We start from the raw sequence: 24,666 nt of genomic DNA on the forward strand, positions 1-24,666 counted from the left end.
AAAGCTCTCGAGCCCCTTTGGAAAAAGTTCGATTGATAATATCGAAATTTTGTATCAATTGGCTCTACAGCTCTTGGCCTGCTGAACAATACGTCTTCAAGCTACTCATTCTTCCTCTTTCGAGGTCTATCTCCAGTTTTCCAATTGGAGCTTCTTCAGATTTTCGTTAAATACGTCCTTCTATCTTGTTCTTGGCCTTCTTCTTGCCTTAGTGCCAAGAGATAGGATTCCAGTTCCCATAATACATATTTTATTCAAGGTTTCACATACACTTGTTTATATTAATATGTATAACGCATAACCGTTATTTTGTTTAATGAATTTTAGTTTACATATATATACGGGCGTTTAATTGGCTTAAAAACATTCACCACATTGTGTACATACCTAACAAAACCTCAGTTAAGCTCCTATAGAAACATCTGTTTCCGTGGTGTAGTGGTTATCACATCCGCCTAACACGCGGAAGGCCCCCGGTTCGATCCCGGGCGGAAACAGTTAAGATTTTTTTTCGCATTTCCTAACTAAAAAACTTTTATTTTTTTATACTTTCTAATAAATTTAGTACGTTAATCTTTTTTTTCTTTTTCATAAATATTGCTTACTGTTAATGTCAGTTGTTGAAAAGATTCTTTGGAATATGTATTATTAATATTAAATTTTTAAATGTATTTGAAAGGGCCTAAAAGTATGCTAACATTTACTTATTTTTCGCAGTAAATCGAATTTGTGTACAGTGTGCACTCGATAAAGTTTATTTTTTCCAACTTTCTTTGAATAAGCGGACACAAATTCAAAATACAGTGGAACTTCCATAACTCAAAGATCTCCATAACACTTGGAGTGGCAATAGAAGCCAAATTTTATATAAATTTCCTTTCATAAATCGCACTTTTCGACCAGGGCATAATACAAAATTTAAATTTTTGCTATCGAGGCATTATTTTAAAAGAGTCCCTCAATATCGTACGGATGCGAAGTAAAACTATAATATTACACTTATGGATTGCATAAATCATATAACAAAGGCATGGAATACAGAAGTCAAGAGCCTTAACTCGAAGTCTCTCTAACTCGAAGTTTTTTTATGGATTATGGTAATACGAGTTAAAGAAGTTCCACTGTAATTAATATTCTAGATGATATTCTACTTACACATATGGATTATCCGCTAAATACTATGTAACTATGTGTGTTTTGGCATTCCAATTTCATCACTTGTCTATTCAAATTAACCTCATTAAAATTTTCAAAGGCAGTAAATTATAAAAATACATGAATGGTTAGTTCAGTGCATATGTGCGAATGTGTATATTTTCCGTATGTGTTTTCTATGCATATTATTCGCTGAATAAATATCTAAATGTGACTCGTTAAGTATTAAAATTGTTATAGAAACGAGATATTCTTTCCACATAGAAATGCATTTGTACATACAACTATTCACACATGTTGTACTTAAATATTTATCTAGGGAATGCTAAATGAATGCCATAAAACTTGAAGGAATAAATAAGGTCCCAGTTGAGTTCTATTATTTTTGACTGCAATTCTATAGCTGAACTCATTCAAATAGATTTGAAAATATGAGTAGAATTTAAATTATTAAAATTTGAATCTCAAATATACTAAAAAATAAAATAATCTAACCTTTTTCTTCATTAGTGCTTAAAAATTTATTTAGATTGCCCTTTGTTTATCCATTCAGAGTTTGTATATCCATTTCAGAGTTTGAGCGGCACTGTAGTTAGCATAGACATCAACCACATTTGGTTAATTTTACCATATCATGGTCAATATTTCTGCGCTGATGTCTTGTACATTCTGTGTTATTATCAGAGTAAATACAACTAGTGTTCGCTTAAAATGTCAGTAATGAAAATGGGAACATAAGCATCGGTGGTTCAGTGGTAGAATGCTCGCCTGCCACGCGGGCGGCCCGGGTTCGATTCCCGGCCGATGCAATTTACTTTTTTGATTTTTTTCTACAAAAATATACATACATACAATTTGCTCCCAAATTCGAAAAAACGTTTCGATAATTTATTTACTGTATTTTATGTCATTTCATAAATGTCAGTTTTGTGAAACAGTTTTAATAAGAGTGGACGATCATTTTAGGGATATATCTATATTTATGCAATTGAATAGATAACTAACACTAATTATTTAACAAAATGTATAATTTTGATAAAAATATACATATATATTTTCTATTTCAGGGTCTTGATGCCGGACCTACTACATTTCTGGTAAGTGATATTCACTCTCATATTTAACTTAAACAATGCCAACATCTTTGATCGACAAGGTTTTGATTTATAGAAATATAGTTCTAAGAGAAATACTCAGAATCTGTTTTCAAAATCAGAATATAATAACAGTTACTTATTTATTTAGTAGCTTTCACTGTGGGCTGATCTCAAATACAGATTGGTTTGATAATGTCTGGTCTCGCCTTTGTCACGTCTTTGGTATACCCCAGGGTAGTGTCCAAATCCCTTAATTTATTCTCTGTATAAATGATATTTCTTCGTGAAGGTTTCGTGTTTGTTTACTTGAAATAAAGTGTCTAAAGTCTTGAGGTTCCTGTCAGAGTGACTAACTTATTTGGTTGGTGGTCAACAACTTCTCTCTTTTCATTGTCTATGTTAATAGAATAGAAGCAGTTCAGAGAAGCTTCATATAATTTGCTCCGCTCTCGAGAATATGTGCGGAGCCGTTCTTAATGTTCACTCATTCCAACATGTTCTGAAAAGTATTTTATTGAAATGTATTTTTTGAATGAAAATTTGGCTTTATACTTCGACATAATCTCGATCTAGAGTAATGCATATGTTGTGACAGTTCTTTAAGATTATAATAACGGCTCCATGGTATGAAATTTCGAGGCATACATAGGCGCTTGTTTCCATCTTAACACTTAAATGCATGAGGTCAACTCCGTTTCCATTTTAACCCTTAAATCCATGAGGTCAACCACCAATATGGAGACTTCCGGCCACTTCGTTAGGTCACTGTCAACTGAGTACAAACTTCTGAAAACTGCGGTAATTTCCTACTGTGCATGTACCATATATGATACGCCATGCATTTATGGGTTAACCTTATTTGAAGTAACCTCCAACGTTACAAGAGAACGATCTGATGAAATGTCATGAAACTTTGACAGTATTCTTGTTAAGATTACTACTCTAAGACAAGGATAGAGATTATTTGTTTGTGGTGGTTCGTTCCAGGTCCCTTCTCCCTTCTATTATTTGGTATATAAATAAAAATACTTTTATTTTTTTTTTGTTACTAATTAGTCCACTTTATTAGAATTCATTGATTTTTATATTCGAAACATTTTATACATATATAGCTTTATTCAACATATACGTATTATATTCTATTTATATATACTTTTATATTCATTATATTTAATTTTTGTAACAATTATCATTTTTACATAAAATCTATAAAAAAATTAAAATTGTAAATTAAAGAAAAATCTCATAATATTGTGAAAATATAAGTTTTAAAAGTAAAATGAACACCTCGAAATATTATATTTGGAAACAAATTATTTAATTATCAATACTTAACAGTTAGATAATAATATTGATAGTAAGGTAATTTTCAAAACAACTAATAATCTTTTAACTACTAGTTTAAGCAAGTAACTTATATGTATAGAACTATAACTGTTATTTATGCATGCTTAGCAGAGTTGCCATGTCTTAAAAAGGCTATATTAACTTGCAAAAAACTAAAATTCACTTATGCTCATAAATCTAACCTAAAAATGTGCGCGAATTGAGTAGAAATATAATTTGAAAATGATTAACTAATTCGATTTAAAGGAAAAAGTTTAGAGTTTTTGCTGAAATTTAAGTATATTACTTATTTGACTTAAGTTTAATGAAATGTAGAGAGAACAGTTGAGTTCGTTGTCTTTTTTGCTCCACCTGCAAAGCTTATGGCTTACATCTGCACACACAACACGACGGAAAGAGGAACCAGTCCATGAAGATGCCCTTACAATCATTATCCGGATCGTAGGCTAGTAGGCGATGCCACTTATATTTTTGCTCACAACCACAGTCGCGATCACAGCGCGATGTTGCTGGCGTGCTGAGGGAGACATAAAAAATAATTATCTTGAAACACTTTCTCGAAACATTCAATAAATAAAGAGACTTACGTGCAAACCTCCTGATGTATGGCCTGCTCGAAGTGCTGTGTATTCACAATGGCGCGTATTTTACCCGCCGAATTGGAGGCCCAATATGGCGTAACGATCTCCACCTTAGACTCGCATGCGTCCACCCTTCAAAAGTTATTTTAAATTATAGAATTTTATTAATTCAATATTCAATTGACCACCCACCTTCCCGTATTCTGCCCGGCATTCGCAAACGAATTCGTATTCGGTTTATTCGCATTTCGATTGGCCTGTCGTTTGTTGCGCAACTTGCCGAAGTAACTTTCGCCAGCCTCCTCAGCATGTGGTTCCGTGCTGCCTTCATCGTCTGGCACCACTGCCGGAAATGCGCCTGGTGGTATGAATATATCGGGATCGTCAATGAATCTACGTTTGCGTTTCTTCGTTTGTGACTGTGGACCGCCAGGCTCGAGATTCATCTCAAAGTCGCCGTACATTCGTCGCATCAGTGCCTTATTGTCGTCGATGAAGCGTTCGATTTTATCACTGCAATGAGAAGAATATCGGGGAAATGTTAGAATCGTCATAGCATTGAAGAAGAAAAAATGATGGAACTACAGAGAGAGTGTCTGTCTGTAGCGAATTTGATAAGAAACGAGGTCCTATGATATATTTTTAATACAGAACCCTCAGTCATATGTAGACCTATTATTTTACAAGACACCCCAATTCTATGGACGCAGGGTAGTAATTACTAAAAATTTCAATGAAAACTAAAGTTAGCTATATTAGATCACTTGTCTTTCTAAAGTCTTACAAAATTTCAAATGCTTCTGAATAGTTTGAAGGTTGTTCTGTTAATTTCTTGAAATTAGAACTGATAATTTGGGTCACTAGATATAGAAAGACCCATAGAAGGCTCTTTTCATAGGCTAATTCTCGATCTGATAAAAATATTAATAGAACTAATTAAGACTTCCATTCAATATTTATTCCGCAACTTTTTGCTATAAACAAAACTACAGTTACAACTGTCAAATACAACTACTAAGTAACACAGTCTATGACAACTTGAGTGGGCGTGTGCTCACACCTTTCGATTCGCTCATCTGTCATAAATCTAACTCGTAAATGTATGAATCGACGTCAATCGCACTGGAATTTCATTGACGAAACACATTTGTTACTATTGATGCATATAAATATTCTATTACTCACTCATTCATTCATTAATTGTTTACATTGCAAATCATTTTGTGCGGGTTTACAAGTTGTAAATTTACTCGTCTGTTGTAGTAAATGCAGCGAACATTTTTTTCTGATTAATTTTCCATGTAATTTTCAACAATGGCGCCCCCGCAGAGAACTTGTCTAACTATATTTGTATATATTTATCGTACAAATATTTTTACCAAGACGAAGGCGTCATGAATTTATGCATATATGTAGTTATGTAGTGTTTTTCACTTCTCAGACACTTCCGAAATCCATTACACGATAGATGGGTGTGAATAAATATTTTATAACATAAATTTTGTTATGACAAATCAACGGAACTACTTTTTGTCGGTATTTTGTTAGTATTTTATCTTGTTATGTGTTCGTTTGACTTCCGAGTACCCACAGAATTTGGAGGATGACTTCCAAAAATTACTTGTCGTCTTATTGAGTTCTCTCATCTTCTTAAACTGGAATATTTTTACTAAATTTTCGATTTATTGTTCCTCAATAACTTTATTTTTATGAGACTAGAGATTTTTGTTTCGGCGATCTTATTTTACAATTATGTAAATTGTAACAGGTTAAATTGAAGGGCTATTTCGTACTTTCCCCGTTATTGTTGTAGGGATAGAAAACGTTCTCCAAATAATTTGAGTTATGTTGCCGAGGGCAGACAGAGGGCCGATTATGCAGATTTGACTGTTTTGAACACAGATTGTTTCTTATAGTATGTTTACATATGAAAATAATCTCGTTCTAAGCTCGTTCAATAATCTAACCGTTTACATATAGCCAAATGAGATTATCAAATGTCAAATGTGTTATATTTCTCCTTTTCTTCGCAAAATTATCGATAAAACTAGGAATAACACCGAAAATCTAGTTGTATAAAACGAGATAAATTTATAATCTCCGATTATCAAGAGAGGAATTTTGTATGAGAAATGTCATTTCTTAAATACAGATTATCGAGTTAAGCTCGTAAATGGAGATAATCTCGTTATATGTAAACATAGTATTACTATCTGAATGATCTAGATTCTCATTAAAGCAAAGCCAAACACATTTTTGGGCCCTCCGGAACTCACTGAAGTTTCAAGACAGCACTTGTGTTTTGGATATTTGTCAAAACAGAACCAACTGAAGAGTACTCTAGCAAATAGCATGAATATATTGATTAAAATTCTCTGGTTCTGAAGGTTTACCAGTTCTATAAGACCTCAAATTATTCCTATATTAACATTTCAACCTGAATGGTGATCATTAATCGATAAATTTATAAAAATATTTACTGATCTGAGAGCTCTTAATCTTTATTCCCAACAGCTTGGCTATTTCAGTGTGTATTTATATAACCTGGAATGTTGAAGACAATGCGAGAACTTAGATATATGTATGTACATATGCAACACGGGAATCTTTCTCGAGTCAAACTAAGATTTTTAGGTTAGCTTAGGTAAAGATAAACACTTGTTGGTAAAGTGAAGTTAGGTTATGTTAGAAGTGGCTACACCTCAAATCATATCACCAAGTTTTGTTCCATCAGTAAAACGAAAAAAACTCTGCGGATCCCTTTAAACATGATATGCAAAAAATAAACCACTGTATCATTTTGTGTGGCGCTTGTGCCAGCTAAGGTCAGAGCACTCATTTCAACGGAAGCGAAAATAAAATTCAAAACAAAAACAAAATGCTAATCTGTCGCACTTAAATATTACAAATGAATTTTATATTTTCATATATAATATATTTTTCGATTTGTTGTGTTATTCGAAAAGAAGATTTAAAGCCGTCTTAAAACGAGTTATGAATGAGAGTGATGGTGGGAATTTTGTTTTTTTAATGCATTGGGAGACTAAAATAAATTGGAATAAACAATATTAATTTATTTTATACAAAAAAAAATAATTTATTACTAAAAAAATTTAGGACAAAGTATTGCAAAACATAAGACTCAGATTTAAACCCAGCTTCTCAATAGAAATCTTATAAATATTTGTTCCTTGGTACTAACCATTCATTATCACCGCCCACAAATTATATTTTTGTCATAAATTAATTTCATTGAAGAAGCATATTCTGCTTCCTGCGTCAATACTCACGAACCATTATATAACTGTTCAATATTAAACTGTTGCTAATTGCTATGCGCAAAAGAATGACAATAATAACTGTAGAATCTCCTTTTCTAGAATTGCATCGGTGAGTGAATTTTAACGAGTTTATCAAATAACTCTTGGGTGTGCAAAAAAGAGTGGAAATAAAATTGAATTTCTGGTTTTTGAGCTTATGAACCAATTTAACCATAAACAGCTCGTAAATTACGCAACTAACTGCATAATTTATTTATATGGTAAATTCTTTTTGTGTTAAAATCATCATTTCTTTATTATTTATTATTTTTTATGATGGATTTATGAGCATGCGCGTGTGGCTTTGCATCAAGACATAAAATCAATAACTTCTTGAAGTCAACTTTATGTTTTTATTATAACAAAGATAGTCATTAGTTGACAACTAAAATGATTTCGAGTAATCCACTAGCAAGTTTTAGCACAAACTCAGGAAGTCATGCTTGACATTTGTTCAATAAATAAACGAGGGAGAACCGGAGGCAATCGATAGCATTCTCTAATGAATCAAAAAGTGAATCAGGCACGAATTAAGTGATCTTCTGCAGGTCTTCTTTCAGTTTCGACAGCCCAGGTCTATTTTAATTTTAGGTAGTATGATAGTGGACAGACAAAAACTCAATTATTTCTAGGAAACCAAGAACTCAGTATTATGGTAGGGGTTATAGAAAGTCTGTTAGGTGGAGTCGGCAAAATGTGAGGGATCGTTAGGGACTAGGGGCAAGAAGCGAATGTAACAAAATAGTGTGCTCAATGTTTCAAGTCATAATATAGTGAACTTCTAGGCTGAAAGAAACTGAAAACATATTAAAAATGCAGAGAACTATTGAAATGTGTTCAGTTAGTTCTCATTGGAAACTAATATGAACTGAAAAGGTGGGAGAGAGAGAGAGCTAAAGTCAGCAATAGCTCGTTTCATTCTGATCAGAATCCTATACATAAGTGAAGTGAGTACCTATGCTGTCCTGACTCGATGTTAAAATTATATCTAACTGATGAAGATCGAAGGACGTATCTAGATTAGGAGTTGTTGAAACGAAAACAGTACTAAACTAGCTACTTAATGAAATTAAATTATGAATAATTGAGTACTTTCCTTCGATAGAACTAATATGATAGACGCCTATTTTCGAAATTGATTGAAACATATTGTATCAAGAGAGAAGACGAACAAGAAGGAGATAATGTTCAACAATGATGGTAACAGTAGTATGAACAAATCGGTGACTTAACATAGGGGTCATATCTATATTTTCAAGTCCCTGATCAATTTTAACGTGAGAAATGAAACTAATATTCTGATATTGTTTTAATAATCACTTCACTTAATATATAACAAATCCTAAACTCAATTGGTTTAATGAAACTTTAATTGGTTGTTGTTTTTGTAAGCAATAAAAATATTTATTAATTCATAATTATGTTTTAAAATCAAATAACGGCTTGTGGTTTTGAAATTCAGTTAAAAACTTGACCGCTACAAGTTAAAACTACTCTACTCAACTCATAATTCGATACAAAAGCAAAACCAATTTATAAATCAATTATAAAACACAAACAAATAAAAAAAATTAATTACGGTGTTAATGACTTTTTATTAAACATTAATTACAGTTAATGAATTTATTTTCGAAAATTTTCGAGAGAAGTAGGTTACATTTTTGCTTGAACTTGAGTGACTCAAAATGAGTGTGAATGAAATTATTTTTTTTACTTTTTGATTTTTGATTTTTTTAAATTATTTTTTTGCTTGTTTTTATTAGTTATATTTAATAGTTATACATACAAAGTATATATTTTTTTATTTGCATGCAAAATTTTTAATTATCCACTATCAAATCGCATTTTTTCATAATTACCGCCAACAGGTTAATGAAAATATTTTAAGGTTAGGGTTAAGTAGCAAAATGAAAGAAACGAAACGAAAATAAAATTCAAAAATATTTGTATGTATGTATGTATGTAAACGAAAAATGATATTGAAAAATCTGCCGACGCGCTAATTTGCGATAATCAACGCAAATGAGCTCAAACGCCAAGTGATTAGTTGTTTGCCGCCTTAAATGGCGATAAGCGTAAACGACTTATGAACTTATACAGTAATATACATATACACATTTACAAGCATTTTGCTACTTACATTGGATAGCTGTTGCCCGCCGTCGGACAGAATAATTGATGGTAACGTTTGATGCATGGCACACCTTTGATTATATCACCGCGCACATCTAGACCCAAGGCAACAGACAATGCAGTCCACCAGATCTGAAAAAAAAAATAAATAAACAGAAAGTGAAAGAGTGAATGAAGAAACAAAATTAAAAAAAAATCAAAATACTCCAAATTAAGGAAAATTTTTTTTTGAAAAAAAATAGTACAAAATATGGTAATTAAAAAAATAAAAGTAAATCAAAATTAATAAAAATTCTGATAAACTAATATTTTTTAAATAAACTTTTTCAAAAATCGATATTTTTAAATTACAATTTTCAAAATCGATTTTTTTTCAATGTAAATTTTCAAAAATTAATATAAAAATTAAGTATGAGATATCAAAAATAGAATTAAAAAATAAACTTGTAAACATGAAAATTAGATAAAGTCCAATTATTTAAAATAATAAATTTTCGAAATTAAAATTCCAAAAGTAGTGTAAAATTTTTAAAATCTTCAAAAAATAGTATGTATTTGAAATACTGAATTTATGTTTCGAAAATTGTTCAATTTTAATCAACACCATTTCATCACCGATTTTATTGATATATTTATTCAAGTGGCCCTATTAATATAGCAATAATAATAATATTTTTAATAAATATGAGATTTTTTTAATTTCAAAAACAAAAGTCTGCGAAATATTTCTTGTATATCATATAAACTATTTTTATTCTCATGCTTATATTAATGCATATGAATGCTTAATGAATCTTTCCATTTTGAATTCCATGCGTGGTTATAAAAATAAACATTTATAAATAAACACTGCTATTAATTTAAATATTTTTTTAAGTATAACTTTCTTATTTATTACTTCCTTTCGCACCAAGCTACCTTAGCTGAGAGTTGTTGGGGACCGATGGAGCATAAGCATCGGTGGTTCAGTGGTAGAATGCTCGCCTGCCACGCGGGCGGCCCGGGTTCGATTCCCGGCCGATGCAATTTTCTTTTTAATATTCTACTTAAAACTTTTTTAACAATATGGAATTGTTTAAATAAATATTTCATTACTTAAATAGATTCAGAGAGAATCACTTTTCCATTCGATTAAATCGTTCATGTATGTTAGTATAATATGTTTTCTTAAAGTGACGTTTGTAGGTTAAACTTTCAACCAATATCTGGCTTATCGATTGATATTTGGAAATTAAAATTGTCAGTTTTAAGTTATTAAGTTCTAATTTTTATGTGTACATACGAGGTAAAGGAAGAATCATTTTCCGTTCTAGCTCTATCAGACCTCAGTAACATAACTTCATTAGGTTAAGTTAGGTTATACTAGTAGGCCAATACGCCACACATAGATCAGTCTGGTCCTTTGCGATACCAGATGGAGTGCCGTCACGTTGCCGTCACATTGGTTCAATTGCACCTTGCTCCTGACATTACCTGCATTCGATCCGTAACTCCCATTTTGTAGGCATGTGCCGCCACCAGACAGTGGCCAGTGAGTAGTCCCTTCAATCGAGTAACAGTAGGCGTTTGGTGTACTTCTGATCTACCGCTTTACACATGGCTTTAGCGGTTTTACACCCCGGTATATTTGACCAACGTGTTAAGATCTTTCTAGGCATGCCCCTGTACAGATCATCGTAGAGACAGTGCATGGGTTAGTCAATGTCGGTCGCGTTTCCGGATGACAGTTTAACACCGTTCTTGTCAATTTCGTCCAAACCTTGTTGCCTTCAATGCCTTTATGTTCTGACACCCTAGTAGAAGTGAAGACACGTGTTCCTAGCAACTCTCTCTACTGCCACCCTGGTATCCAAAACACTTTTGGCCGAAATACAAACCGAGTTGTTGTCTTGATTGCTGCTTGACTATTATAAATATTTTGGACATAAAATTGATTTAAATCGGATAATAATTCTAAACTATATCTATATATGTCTATAATCTTTTTCCATTAAGATCCCGTTCAAGAAATTCATTGAATTCATATATTAGTTATGTAGTAGTATAAAGCAAAATACAGTGAAGGAATTAGCTCTGAAATCCCGAAATAAATAAAGAGCTTCCCATATGATAGTAGGTACAACCTTCCTTACGCCAAAGGAGCTTGTAAAAATAATTTTAATTATCCTTTAAAATCCAGCTTGAAGCAAAGAACTTGAAGGTAAAAATTTAAGAACTTTATACTATACTTTAACTCTACTATACCAAAAATAACAATTAATCCAAAAAAATTAAATTGCATCGGCCGGGAATCGAACCCGGGCCGCCCGCGTGGCAGGCGAGCATTCTACCACTGAACCACCGATGCTTGGTGTCTATATCTTCTTCGCACTTCAATCGCTGAAGCATTTTCAAGCAATACTTTACACAAAACCCACAACAAATCGCTAATCACATTATCAGCTGCGCTTGAGACGGGCTTCAAAAACTGGATTTGGATGCTGCCTGCAGCTAACATATACAAACAAACAGCTGAAGATGTTGCAAAGGCAGCTATGTCTACATACATACATATACGCTAGAGTCAGTACTGCGCATTATCACTTTATAGAAGTATCAGTCTAAAAATATACATTCAAACTAAATCACTGCTTATCGCTGATAACTTAAATATTTATTTGATCATATATGTCTGTATGTATATATTGAGTAAACACTTATGACTGGCTATAATTAATCAAAGTGTCCGTTGACCGAAACCCCAATTATTTGATAAGTTTCACTGAAAACGAAAAATCGCGTTCGCACCGAAGCTTAGATACCCTACACCAAAAGTGAAAATAGTGAGCTGAAGAAGCTGAGACACTCTTCTTTAAATATTACCTAATCAGGTATGAGTCGGAGTACCTATATATTCATATGTGGATTGAGCTCTAGTGAATTTGTTGAGCACTGACCAACTGTCATTACTTGTACGATTGCGAGATTCTTCGGTTCCGGGGTAAATCGCAAGAGATCTCAGGATCTTCCTGGTCTCCTAAAGTTACCCTTTCCCTAGTTGATGGTTTCTAACCGGGAGGCATAAGATCTTTTCCGATAATGTCGAAGTTGTTTATAAGAAAACGAGGTGGAATCATCTTATCAAAGCTCTTCCGTCTCTACTAGTTTGTTATGTAGAGACTAGTAGAATATTTGGGAACTCATATTTTGGACATTTAAGCAGTATAGGTGGACTCGACTACCTTACTCCACGGTTATTATTCGGTATCAATTGACAGTGTGGAATGGACATACTAATCACCTTGGTATCGTTCGAGGCCTATCTAAAACCTCTGCCATACTTTTGGTCCGGCACCCGGTTGCAATGCAACTCCTCATGAGCAGGTTGAAGCGAACTCCAAGGGCTCCGGTTCTACTACTACAAGTTGAGATTCAATACTGCTCTGGACTGGTGACCAGGATTTGAACTCCATACTTTGATCCAATTCACACACCATTCACACAAGAAGCTAACCCGGGCTTTCAGCTAAATGTCTTCACCGCCTGAGCACCACACGCGCAAACCTGTCAAACGACCCTAACTGTCTAAACGACTAGTGGAGATCACACAACTTCATAAGTCCTTCCCTTAGGTTGGAGGTCCTTCCCACATGGAGTAAAGATCAGTCACAGAATATAATCTAAATTGAGATATACTCGAACTAGCTGTTCTCATTTATGGTCCTAATAATATTTATTGAATGTCTCTTATTTATATTTTCACATTTAAAGGTGCTCTACCCAACCTCTTCATTGTTGAAATTCTCCTTTAGCTTTTCGTTGACATTTTAATTTATCAAAATGAATAAAGATAATATCTCCTATTGACTCCTCAATCATCAAATTGCAGTGCATGCAACTAAATTCCATCGCGCACAATTCCTTATTATCCCCATTTGTTTGTTGTTGCCGCATTTGATATTTTCGGTTGCCACAATTTTTTAATGTCGCATCAAAATTGTCAGTCGTACAAATGCTCGACCTCATTGCTGGGGCTGTCAAAAAAACGGTGTTGCCAAACGATTGCGGCAAACATGCTTTTGTTGGATTTTTAGAAAGGCAAACACCAACAAATAACAAAAAGTAGCCCACTAACAAAGTACCAACTATTAAACAGCAGGCCACCGAAATGACAACAAAGTTGAATGCACCTGCTTTAAACACTTGTAGAAACCAAAAATAAATATTGAAAAAGAATTCAAAAAATATAATTGCAAAGTGCCGAATTCCAAAAGTTTGCACTGTCGCAGCACAACCTTTGACAGTTGATGCGGTAGAAGGAAGAAGCAGCATGATATGTTGGTGGCGGTGGTGGTGGGGAGGATGACGTTTAATTGCTGAAATCGTGCTAATACGATTTGATGGTGATAAAAAGCGGTGTCATAAAGAATTTGTCTATGGAATTTTCGGTTATGTAGGTTTGCTTTGAATATTTTGAGGTTTTTATACCATCTATGTTTTATAATTTTCATGTGATTAAAGTTGGATTGCTAGATGTGTCTGCTTTAAGCTCTTAAAAGCTTCATTATTCTAATATTTTCCGGGTTTGAGGTTAAGTAGAACACGTTGAGGTTAGGTTTCCTTCATTAAAGAGACTATAGAAGATCTCGAAGAGTTTCTTGCGAAGAAGAACGTGTACTAAGATTACTTTACAAGATCTCTTCAATATATTCCCTTGGATTTCATTATTTTCATAATTCATCAAACTATATTAGAGATATCTAGTCTAGACCTCAGATCCCAGATCTCGGTTAACTCACTTATTGATGGCAGATGAAGAAGCAGTTAAGATGAGGCAGCGAGCACTCTAATGAAGATCATGATCATTTCATCCTCTTCTAGATAATATCAAAACGAATTTCTATAAAAATATCCTACGATAAGATAAGTATGGCAACACTGTCTTACTTTAAGCAACTCACCATAATCTCAAATTTCGTGAGAGGTATACTGCCATTATAAGCATGCTGTTATGCCATATAATCACCATATTGCTTATACTTAACCGCTATGTCGCAAAGACCTTGCAATGCCATCAAACATTTTAATTTGAAGACGTCTTCTTAGTTTCCAGGTAATTTGCTAAGACTCAACGCAAAGTTTAAATGCAATATCATGTCTTTGCTTTATTTTGAATAATTTGTTTATCTGCTGCACGATTTCGAAATTAGAACGCCAACAATTTGCAATAATTTTTAATGTAAAGCATAACATGTGATGAGCATTAATGTTCCGACATAAATGCTCAGGCACGATTTCTTGCCAAAATTATGCTGTTGGTTGGTTTGAAATCCGGTAAGCACTTGTTCACAAAGGTTAAAGGAGGTGAAGATAACTTGGTGGAGGTTTTCGAATAATTTGGTTTTATTTTTTTTTGTAGGTAAAAGAATTTAACTTTAGATTTTTCTGGGTTCCCTTCAAAAATTAATAAAGGGGGTTTCATTAAGAGCGCTACAAAAAAAAAAAAAATAAAACAAAAACGGTTTGGGATATCACTGAACCTGTGAAAGTACATTCGATGCCATTAAGTATGGAAGTTGACTTCTTTTGCATGGCTACCACGAGCACGCTTACAGAAGTCCAGACGCAGAACACAATTTTAGACGGGTTTCAAGCATAAATCGGCTGATACTGCTTCAATTTCACATTTGATATTCGTACGAAGTTCATCAATCCTCGCTGGCTTGTCGCCATGGATCTTAGACTTGACGTAGCCCCACTGGAAATTGTCTAACGGCGTTATTCGCAAGACCGAGGCGTCCAATTGACTGGACCATTTCGTGAGATAACACGTTCACGGAACCGATTTTCAATAAATCGACTGTGACATTCGCTGTGTGGCTTCTGGCGCCGTCCTCTTGAAACCACATAATGTCCATGTCCATATCATCTAATTCGGGGCAAAAATATCATTGAGCGGTAGCGATTCCCATTCACAGTAACGATCATTACGGAAGAAGTACGGCCCAATGACGCTGCTGGCCTATAAGCCGTACCAAACCGTAATTTTTTTCGTGATGCAATGGCGACTCATGTAGTACCTGTGGATTCCTGCCTGACCATTAACGTGTATTTTGCTTATTGAGGAATCCATTCAACTAGAAATGAGCCAACCAGAAATGGGACGTAGCGCTCTTAAAGTTGACTGACTCCCAATTTCGGTAGTAAATTTGAATAATTTCGACTCGTTATTAGAATGTATATCTTTCCACGATGAAATGACAAGCCTTACTGAAGAGAAATGTCAAAAGAGCGAGAAAAATCTGACGTCGTTTGCCGTCCCTATCGGTTCACTTTTGTAGCGTCCCTATTAATTTTGTTTGGGATTCTATTATTTTTAAAAGTCTATAGCTTTATAACCAGCTTGTTTGAATTCCAGAAACCAGTGATTTTGTAATTTTTCGTATTTCGGCGAGTGTTCTTTTCCGCATTTTTAATAAAATAATGACCATATTTGACATTAATAAAAATATTTTTTATTACAATTCTCTGGACAAACTCGTTCGAAGAACACATATACCACAGGGTGAGTACTTTTTTGTATATATTTTACTGCTTTAATTGTGATAATTATTTGATAATTTTATCCATTCAACAACCAAAAAAATCACAGTAATCACTGACCATTAAGCATATATTCAGTTAAAAGTTGAACCAGATAATTTCAGGAAACTATTTAAATTGACAACTGAATGTCAAAACTTGACAAGTAAAAGTCATAAATCAATTATATTTGAAATTCCATTTTTTATAAAAACTAAAATTAATACACTACTAAAGTCATTAGTCAACTAAACGAATTGTTCAAATTCTCAATAATCGAACCACACCCAGTCAACTTTTTTAGACCATAAGCCACTTTACTTAATTTTATAGGAATTTACTAATTAAACTAGCAATTAACTTGCTGTTACTAACATATGACATATGAGTCAGAGGAACAAAAAAATATTATGTATATTTATGAGGTATATAAGCCAGTAAATCCACACAAAGAATTGCACTTTTCGTTGCTACTCGTTTGAGACCTTGTATCATTGAACTAAGAGCTCCCTTTGTATTTAACAATTAAGGTGTGATGAAATCATATTAATTTATGTTGATAACAAAGTACAACAAATCAATAGTTTTACGCTTTTTGTTTTAATGAACCATTCACACACAGTTCCATTGGATTAGAGTATAGTTCATGCATATTCCTTGTATTTTTTCTCCAATGCCTATAATAAATTGCTTAAACTAATTCAATTAGTAATAAGTTGCTAAAAGCTAAAGCATTGAATAGAAAGGTTAAAAACCGCATGAGCCTACACGTTGTATTAACTTAACATACAACGGAAAGGAAGCTCCATAAATGAAGTCATAATATTAAACAAAATTGGTTGCATTTATAAAGGTGATACGCAGGTAGTATGAAGATCTCATTGAAAAACTTATCCATTGTCAATACAACAAAATAAATGAAAATTACTATCATTTATATATGAAGCAGAAATAGGAATAGATACCTTTTGGTAAATTTTAGGAGGTGTTTACCTAGTATCCATACTATTCTACAATGTTTAAGTTATCTATGGCATGGTCAAATAGGTTTAACGAACAGACTATGGAGTTTTATGTGAAGTATACTAGGTTGCGATCTGACTTTTTACACTTTCAAACGATCATGGCGGATTTAGATGTATTCAGATTAGTCTAGTCTGTAAATAGTTGTGGTTTCATGGCATATCAATCTGAATTATCTCAAATATTTCAAGTGATATATCCATTTTATCTATGTATAGGCAAATATTATATATTTATATTAAAAAATATGGTATATCTTAAAGCTATTATGAAATCTTCAGAACGTTTCTAGATACAGTTCCTAGTACGTTAGAACGTGTATTCTGTAATTGTGTTTGTTGCAGTTTGCTCTGTATCCCATGTCATATTTTTGGTTTGTCTCCATACGATATAGGGACCCTTAAAAAAAAAAATAATTTTTTTATTATTCCCTGGCAGAAAAGCTCGATTTATTGATTTGTATTTGTATTAAATTTTACTTCTATTGCCACATCAATAGTTCGAGTTATGGAGATCTTTGAGCTATAGAAGTTCTATGTATGTATATTTCTTCGTTCAAACATGAATCTTATATTGAATCATCATATTCAGTAATTGATTGAACTAACCCAAATGTTTCAGATTCAATTCTTAAAAATCTGTTATTAAAGTTTCCAGCGCACTATTTGGTGGCTATTGTTACTGTATCAGTTTTAAAACCGTCAACATGGTAGAATTGTAAAAGAAACTACAAGAAATATTTTCGTCGCTTTGTTTCGTTTTGAACTGTTCCCAGAAGTTCCCCACGGTCCTTAACGAGCTATATATTTTATTTTAACTACCGATGGGTGTTTTATGTCGGTAAGGAGATATAAAATATACCAAATTAGCTACTCTTCGAACCTTTTCAAAATTTCATCAATTCAAATCCACTAAATTTGTTAACAATGGTTCTTGGTCGGTTTTTTACCCTAAAAAAATTATATTAAAGTTCTTTTGTAGAGTTTTTTAACTTTTAGCCGAGCTATATGTTAGGTTAGGTTAGGTTGTAAGGCTGTTTCCCAAAGGGAAAACACACGTAGACTTTAAAATATAGTCCTTTGTGAAGCCTGGTTCCCTCTTAGATTAACAAATTAGGAGTCGACAAAGCGCCCTGAACCTACTACAAATCTGCAGAGATTCTTAACCTCTATATTCGCTATTTCGCGAGCCTGTTCTAAAAAGTGAGATCCAAGAAATCTCTTTCTTGATCTTGCAAAGGCGGGACATTCCAGAAGAAAGTGATGAGACGATTCCATCTTATCCTCCTCCATGCAGCTTCTACAGCTAGCATCCGGTAAGATGTTTAACCTTACAGCGTGGATCCCAATGGGGCAATGTCCAGTAAGAACCCCTACGACTAAGGAGAGGTGAGGTTTACTTAGGGCGAAAAGTTCAGTAGACCTACCGCGGTTAACCTTACTATTAACGACTAAGCATGTGTTGGTAACTGACCAGCGCCTACCCAGCTCAGCCGAAGCCCATCTGTCCAATAGCAGACCGCAGTAGGACAATGGTGCTCCTACATGCTTCCATGCTTCTAATAGTGAGTCTGTCGTCCCTGACCTTGCAAGCTCATCAGCCTTACAATTCCCTGCGATTCCGCAGTGGCCAGGAACCCAGGGATGCCTGAAACTAAGGTTGATGCGGAGCTCACGACAGTAAACTCCCCCGCCAACTTCGACCCATCCGTGAAGAAGCTCACCGCGCCTCGCCTCCAGCGACTCCTTCCCGCCCAAACGTCCCTTTAAGAGATTATTAAGATTAAGAGCAGTGAAATTGTTGCCCGGGCTGAGCTCGGCGGCATGGAGATGATCCAAAGACCTTGGAATGAAGCTGAAGTGTGTGAAGATACTTGAGTGCCCAGGCACGCACTCACCTAAAAACTCGGATTCCCCAAGTCTAACAGCCGCTTTCGCAGCCAAGCATCGACCAGCTATATCCACGGGTACTATATGCAGTAAGGCGTTAATTGCCAAGGTTGGTGTCGTTCGGAGCGCGCCACTCATACTTACGAGAGCCGCTCGTTGAACACTTACTAGTCTTTTGACTAGTGAAGTCTTTTCCAAAGACTTCCACCACACAAGTATCCCATAGAACATAATTGGTTTGACTATAGTTTCATATAGCCAAAGAACCACCTTAGGTGAGAGACCCCATCTTTTTCCGATGGCGCCTCTGCAGCAATATAAGGCAACCGAGACCTTCTTAGCTCTCTCCTCTATATTAGCTTTCCATGAGAGCTTTAAATACTAGCCGAGCTATAGCTATTGAAACAAATCCATACTGGAGTACACCCTATATTACGTCGTTCAATCTCATTTTCAGATATCATCGTTCTCTCTGGACATCTCACTGAGAAAATTTACTCTTTCAATTTTAGATATCCGGTTTTATTTCTCATTCTAATAGGTATAAGTTCTTCAAGTGGAACTTTCAATTCTCTTCCTATCTCTCAAGTTCTCACCACTCACACATTTCAAGTTTTTTTTTGTAATATCATCTCTAACTCTTTGCATAAATAAACACAATTCCAACCACATGCCATTTAATCATTATTAAAATCAGCCTACTTCAACTGCTAGCACGCACGTTTTTATCAAAAACACGCACTTCTTGCAAATTCCAAATCTTAAAAGCGAATTCGTGGTGCTTCCCCTCATATGTATTGCCATAGCACTCCCTTGCTCATTCAACACACCAACTCACCATTTATATCGAACAAATTTCAACGTTTGCGGAAATGATTTCGCTATTTTTATAAATGAAGGTCGCCAATAGACGCGGCGTAGTGCCGAAGAATCGCGTTTCTTGAAATTTGCGAAAAAATCTAAAAATTTATAAAAACAAAAATAACAATAAATGCTTTAAGGGGAGCGTCGTGAGTTAGGGCAGTCGTCACAAGTACCGCCAAGAAGAATTCAAGAATTCATTAAATAGACATAACAATCAAATTTAATAGAATTTTAAAATGAAAATGAGAACATTTTTTAAAAGCGTTAGCATCGTAAAAATAACCAACAACAACAATAAGAACAACAAAAACAACTTATGTAGCTGTTTAGCGCCCGATTTACGTTTGAGTTAATTCACATTGTGTTTTGGCTATTGACCTTCGTGCAATGTATACTGTTGGTATTAATTTTAAAATTCTTGAAATGAATTTCGTCACAAATCTGGCTTTTATTGTGGCTGCTTAGCGTGTTATTTAATTCATATGCGCTTTTTTTGAGCTTTAGGTGAGCTGTGTGACGTGCGCATGCGCAGCACTTAGCACTCGGATTGTTGGTGTTTACTGTTGTGCGCGTGGCGTTGAAAGGAAGTGTGCCGCGCTTAATCCTTCTTAATGGCTTACTCGCTTAAATTTCACATGATTTATTTGTTTATACCCTTTTTTATAATTGATGCCCGCTCAACACCTGTTTGGCGCTCCATCGCCGTTTGATTTATACGCCAGATGTCAGCTAACATATTTAAAATTATTTATTGTTGAGAGAGATTTTAACACATTTTTTTATTTCATTTTATTTTATTTTTTTATAAAATTTAATTTTTTTTAATAAAATTTATTATTCTCTTAACTTATCTTCATCTCATAAATCTCTTCCTTTTAAACTTTTGCTTTTTGCAAATTCACTTTCCCCTTTCTTCCAATTTTGATTTTGCACTTTCTGCTAAAATTATCTTTTGTATTCTGTTTGCATCTTAATCTGCCCCAGACATGTCTGCCATCATAAGCGTGGTCATTGACCAAGCGTCAGTCTTCGGTTTCTCTGTTATTTATAACCAACAATATTGCTTCCCCTCCTTATGTATGTTTATGTCTATGGAATTTTAATTACTGAGAAACACATTAATTATTACAAGTTTGCATATGTTTGATTATGTAAAGACTCATTATTATTTCTGCGACTTCTTTTTCATACCGTCTTCTGTCTTCTTCTGAAATAAAATTCCCATTCAAGTCCAAAAGAAGTCATTTGCGAATCGAATTAAAAACTTTATTTGCATACAGGGTGTGATATCTAACAGTGAACAGATCGTAACTTTAGGGAACAAACAAGCAACAATTTTTTTGAGAATTAGAATGAGCTTGAGATTCAGCTAAATATATTGGCTAATCCAAAATATGTAAGTTACTTTTCTGTTGTTTCCACTATATATTCGAGCATCTTGGGAGACTTAGCGATGTTTCGAAAGACTTTTCGTCTTTAGTTCGTTATTGGTCCGAGGAGTGGGGGCGTATATTATGCATCTCAAAAAACACCAGATAAAGAAGTCAGAGAGAATGAAATCTATGGATCTGTTTGGCCAATCAGTGCCCTCTCTTTGATATCAGAAAGCCAGGGTAATTTTTTTGAGAATCTGAATAGATCTAGACCTAGACCAGTATACGTTAAGACCGTATTCAGTCAGTTACGCACTTCGACAGTTTTGATTTGTTTGAAACCGTACTTTTGAGGAAATTTAATGACGCTTCAGGGTTTTTTCTTTTTTGTTAATATGATTTTCACCCAATTCCCTCCGCCAGACAGTGTGAATTGGAGAAATATAGGATATAAAGGATATATTAGGATATAAAGCACAGTAAATCAATTGCAATTTTAAAGGAACTCCGCGGGGATGGATGACTTCACAGGAGACCCCATACGGTTTTTGTCTTAAAGACGTTTCCCGACGTTAAAAGAACTATTTTAAGATGGATAAGTCTTAAGAAACATGAGATAATAGCTCGTTCAAAGATTTCGGTTTATACTGTTTATAGTATTTTTAATACTGTAATAAAAACAAAAAACAATATAGGTCTCACACTTCCATAAATAGTTGAGATACAATTCTGTACGTTAATGTCGAACCTCTTGGAAATACCGCCTAATAAATCTATAAACTTATTCAAACTAAAATCTCAAGGTATTAACGAAAACAGAGCGCCTCTCTGTGAACCGCAACTTGTGCTATCCCAATTTTTGCAAATTTTACAACTCATATTTCGCACTCTCGCTGTGTGCATATTAATTACTTTTTTCCTTCGCAAATTTGCATGCGTTGCAGTTTTCTTTAGATCCCTTGCGGTTTATTATAAATTCAGTGCGTGCTGTGGCTACTTCATAGACTACTTACACACACTGAGCCACATTTAATATAAACATTTGTATGTTAATGGCATGTTGACAGTATTTTATGATCGCCGAACATAAAAAATACATAAATGACAGTTGGTGAAAATAAAATTATACGCGTTGGGAAACATGTTATAGTTACAAATTAATCACATAATTGAAAAAATTATAGGTAAGGAGGAGGTAATTTTGGGCGGAACCGAATATTAATTATTAGCAGTGATTTTGAAAATTGCCACTTGTAAATCAGAATGCTTTTTTTAATATTACAAAATTAATTAGATGGTTTAAAACAGAATAAACGTTACAGGGTTTCCACCTGTTTTAAATTTTTAATTGAAAAAATTGATAAAATTAAAAATCCTACGATATCTAAACAAAAAGGCTTAAAGCCAACTTAAAGTGGAAACAAAATTTCCAACAGTGTTGCCATCTGTTTAATATTTTATATCAAATAATATTAACAAAATCAGTGAAATACTGTAATATGGGAATGAAACTAAGGTTTATTATTATTATATTTTTTCAGAGTTGCCATCAGTTAAAAAATTTAATTCAGGTAATTGATGGCGATCAAGCATACAGTTTAGAGTAGATGGGACTATGAAGTAATTATAAGATAGAGTTCTATAAAAAATATTTGTAGAAGCCTTGCCACCTGTTTGAAAAATAAAATTTAAATAAATTTATGAAAATATTCAGTATACAGTTTACAGTAGATGGGAATATGAAATACTTATTAGACAGATTTCTATAAAAAAAATAACTTCAGAAGTGTTGCCACCTGTTTCAAATTTTTAATGGAAATATATTTATTAAATAAAATCAATGTTGCAACTGTTATTCAATAAAAGATTATAATTATATTTTCTTGCTAAAAAAATATCTGTAATGCCCATTCCTTCAAGGATTTTTTTGCTCTGCTTCTAAATATGCTTTTTCATAAATATTTATAACATGAAATTCAAATGTGTTAGTATTTTAACACCCCATAAAAAGTATATCGAATACCAAACAACAATAATGAATTATAACTGCTTAAAATGCGAAAATATTTTGAAAAGACACGTAACTATTTTCGGCCTTCAAAACTGTCAAACTAGATTATTTACTACACTATGTTGAATATATTAAATTATTGATATAAATTCGCTAATATATTAAGCGCTTCAAACATAAAACAATAAATGATGGGAAAGGTAAACAAAGTAGTCTTCTTTAAACAAATTTTTGAAGCAAAGCAAAATTATAAATATTTAAAAATATTCAAAATTAAAAAAATTTAATTCATAAATATCGATAATTCGATATAGAGATTTATTATTAATTTTTTTGTTTAAATCAATATTTTAACATAAAACTTTTGGGTTTTTGTACAAAAACAAATTTTGAAATAACGGGTGATTTTTTTGAGGTTAGGATTTTCATGCATTAGTATTTGACAGATCACGTGGGATTTCAGACATGGTGTCAAAGAGAAAGATGCTCAGTATGCTTTGACATTTCATCATGAATAGACTTACTAACGAGCAACGCTTGCAAATCATTGAATTTTATTACCAAAATCAGTGTTCGGTTCGAAATGTGAAAATCCGCTTTTTTATCGACAAATTTTGTTCAGCGATGAGGCTCATTTCTGGTTGAATGGCTACGTAAATAAGCAAAATTGCCGCATTTGGGGTGAAGAGCAACCAGAAGCCGTTCAAGAACTGCCCATGCATCCCGAAAAATGCACTGTTTGGTGTGGTTTGTACGCTGGTGGAATCATTGGACCGTATTTTTTCAAAGATGCTGTTGGACGCAACGTTACGGTGAATGGCGATCGCTATCGTTCGATGCTAACAAACTTTTTGTTGCCAAAAATGGAAGAACTGAACTTGGTTGACATGTGGTTTCAACAAGATGGCGCTACATGCCACACAGCTCGCGATTCTATGGCCATTTTGATGAAAACTTCGGAGAACAATTCATCTCAAGAAATGGACCCGTAAGTTGGCCACCAAGATCATGCGATTTAACGTCTTTAGACTATTTTTTGTGGGGCTACGTCAAGTCTAAAGTCTACAGAAATAAGCCAGCAACTATTCCAGCTTTGGAAGACAACATTTCCGAAGAAATTCGGGCTATTCCGGCCGAAATGCTCGAAAAAGTTGCCCAAAATTGGACTTTCCGAATGGACCACCTAAGACGCAGCCGCGGTCAACATTTAAATGAAATTATCTTCAAAAAGTAAATGTCATGAACCAATCTAACGTTTCAAATAAAGAAATAATGAGATTTTGCAAATTTTATGCGTTTTTTTTTTTTAAAA

At 33.7% G+C, this 24,666-nt stretch overlaps 1 protein-coding gene and 4 non-coding genes across 10 annotated transcripts in view; 3 read left to right on the forward strand and 2 right to left on the reverse strand.

Annotated features, from left to right (window-relative positions):
- Positions 1-424: 424 nt before the first annotated feature.
- Positions 425-497, forward strand: Trnav-aac (transfer RNA valine (anticodon AAC)). The gene has a single exon. It is a non-coding gene; the product is annotated as a tRNA-Val (tRNA).
- Positions 498-1,893: 1,396 nt separating this feature from the next.
- Positions 1,894-1,964, forward strand: Trnag-gcc (transfer RNA glycine (anticodon GCC)). Its single transcript has one exon. It is a non-coding gene; the product is annotated as a tRNA-Gly (tRNA).
- A 1,523-nt stretch (positions 1,965-3,487) lies between these two features.
- Positions 3,488-24,666, reverse strand: part of LOC105217241 (protein spaetzle 3) — a 55,710-nt gene continuing 34,531 nt past the window's right edge. For 5 of the 6 annotated variants that reach the window (XM_054227168.1, XM_011192151.3, XM_054227169.1 and 2 more), the window contains exons 4-7: positions 9,641-9,765; positions 4,373-4,693; positions 4,187-4,312; positions 3,488-4,116 (exon numbers count right to left, since the gene is read on the reverse strand). In XM_054227168.1, coding sequence (XP_054083143.1) covers positions 3,960-4,116; positions 4,187-4,312; positions 4,373-4,693; positions 9,641-9,765 — 729 coding nt within the window. In that variant the 3' untranslated portion in view covers positions 3,488-3,959. Of the gene's footprint in view, positions 4,117-4,182; positions 4,313-4,372; positions 4,694-9,640; positions 9,766-24,666 lie in introns of those variants that run through there. The other variant, XM_054227170.1, reaches the window with a different exon arrangement.
- Positions 10,588-10,658, forward strand: Trnag-gcc (transfer RNA glycine (anticodon GCC)). The gene has a single exon. It is a non-coding gene; the product is annotated as a tRNA-Gly (tRNA).
- Trnag-gcc (transfer RNA glycine (anticodon GCC)) lies at positions 11,910-11,980 on the reverse strand. The gene has a single exon. It is a non-coding gene; the product is annotated as a tRNA-Gly (tRNA).

This window comes from Zeugodacus cucurbitae, chromosome 3 (assembly GCF_028554725.1).
Source record: "Zeugodacus cucurbitae isolate PBARC_wt_2022May chromosome 3, idZeuCucr1.2, whole genome shotgun sequence".
NCBI lineage: Eukaryota > Metazoa > Arthropoda > Insecta > Diptera > Tephritidae > Zeugodacus > Zeugodacus cucurbitae.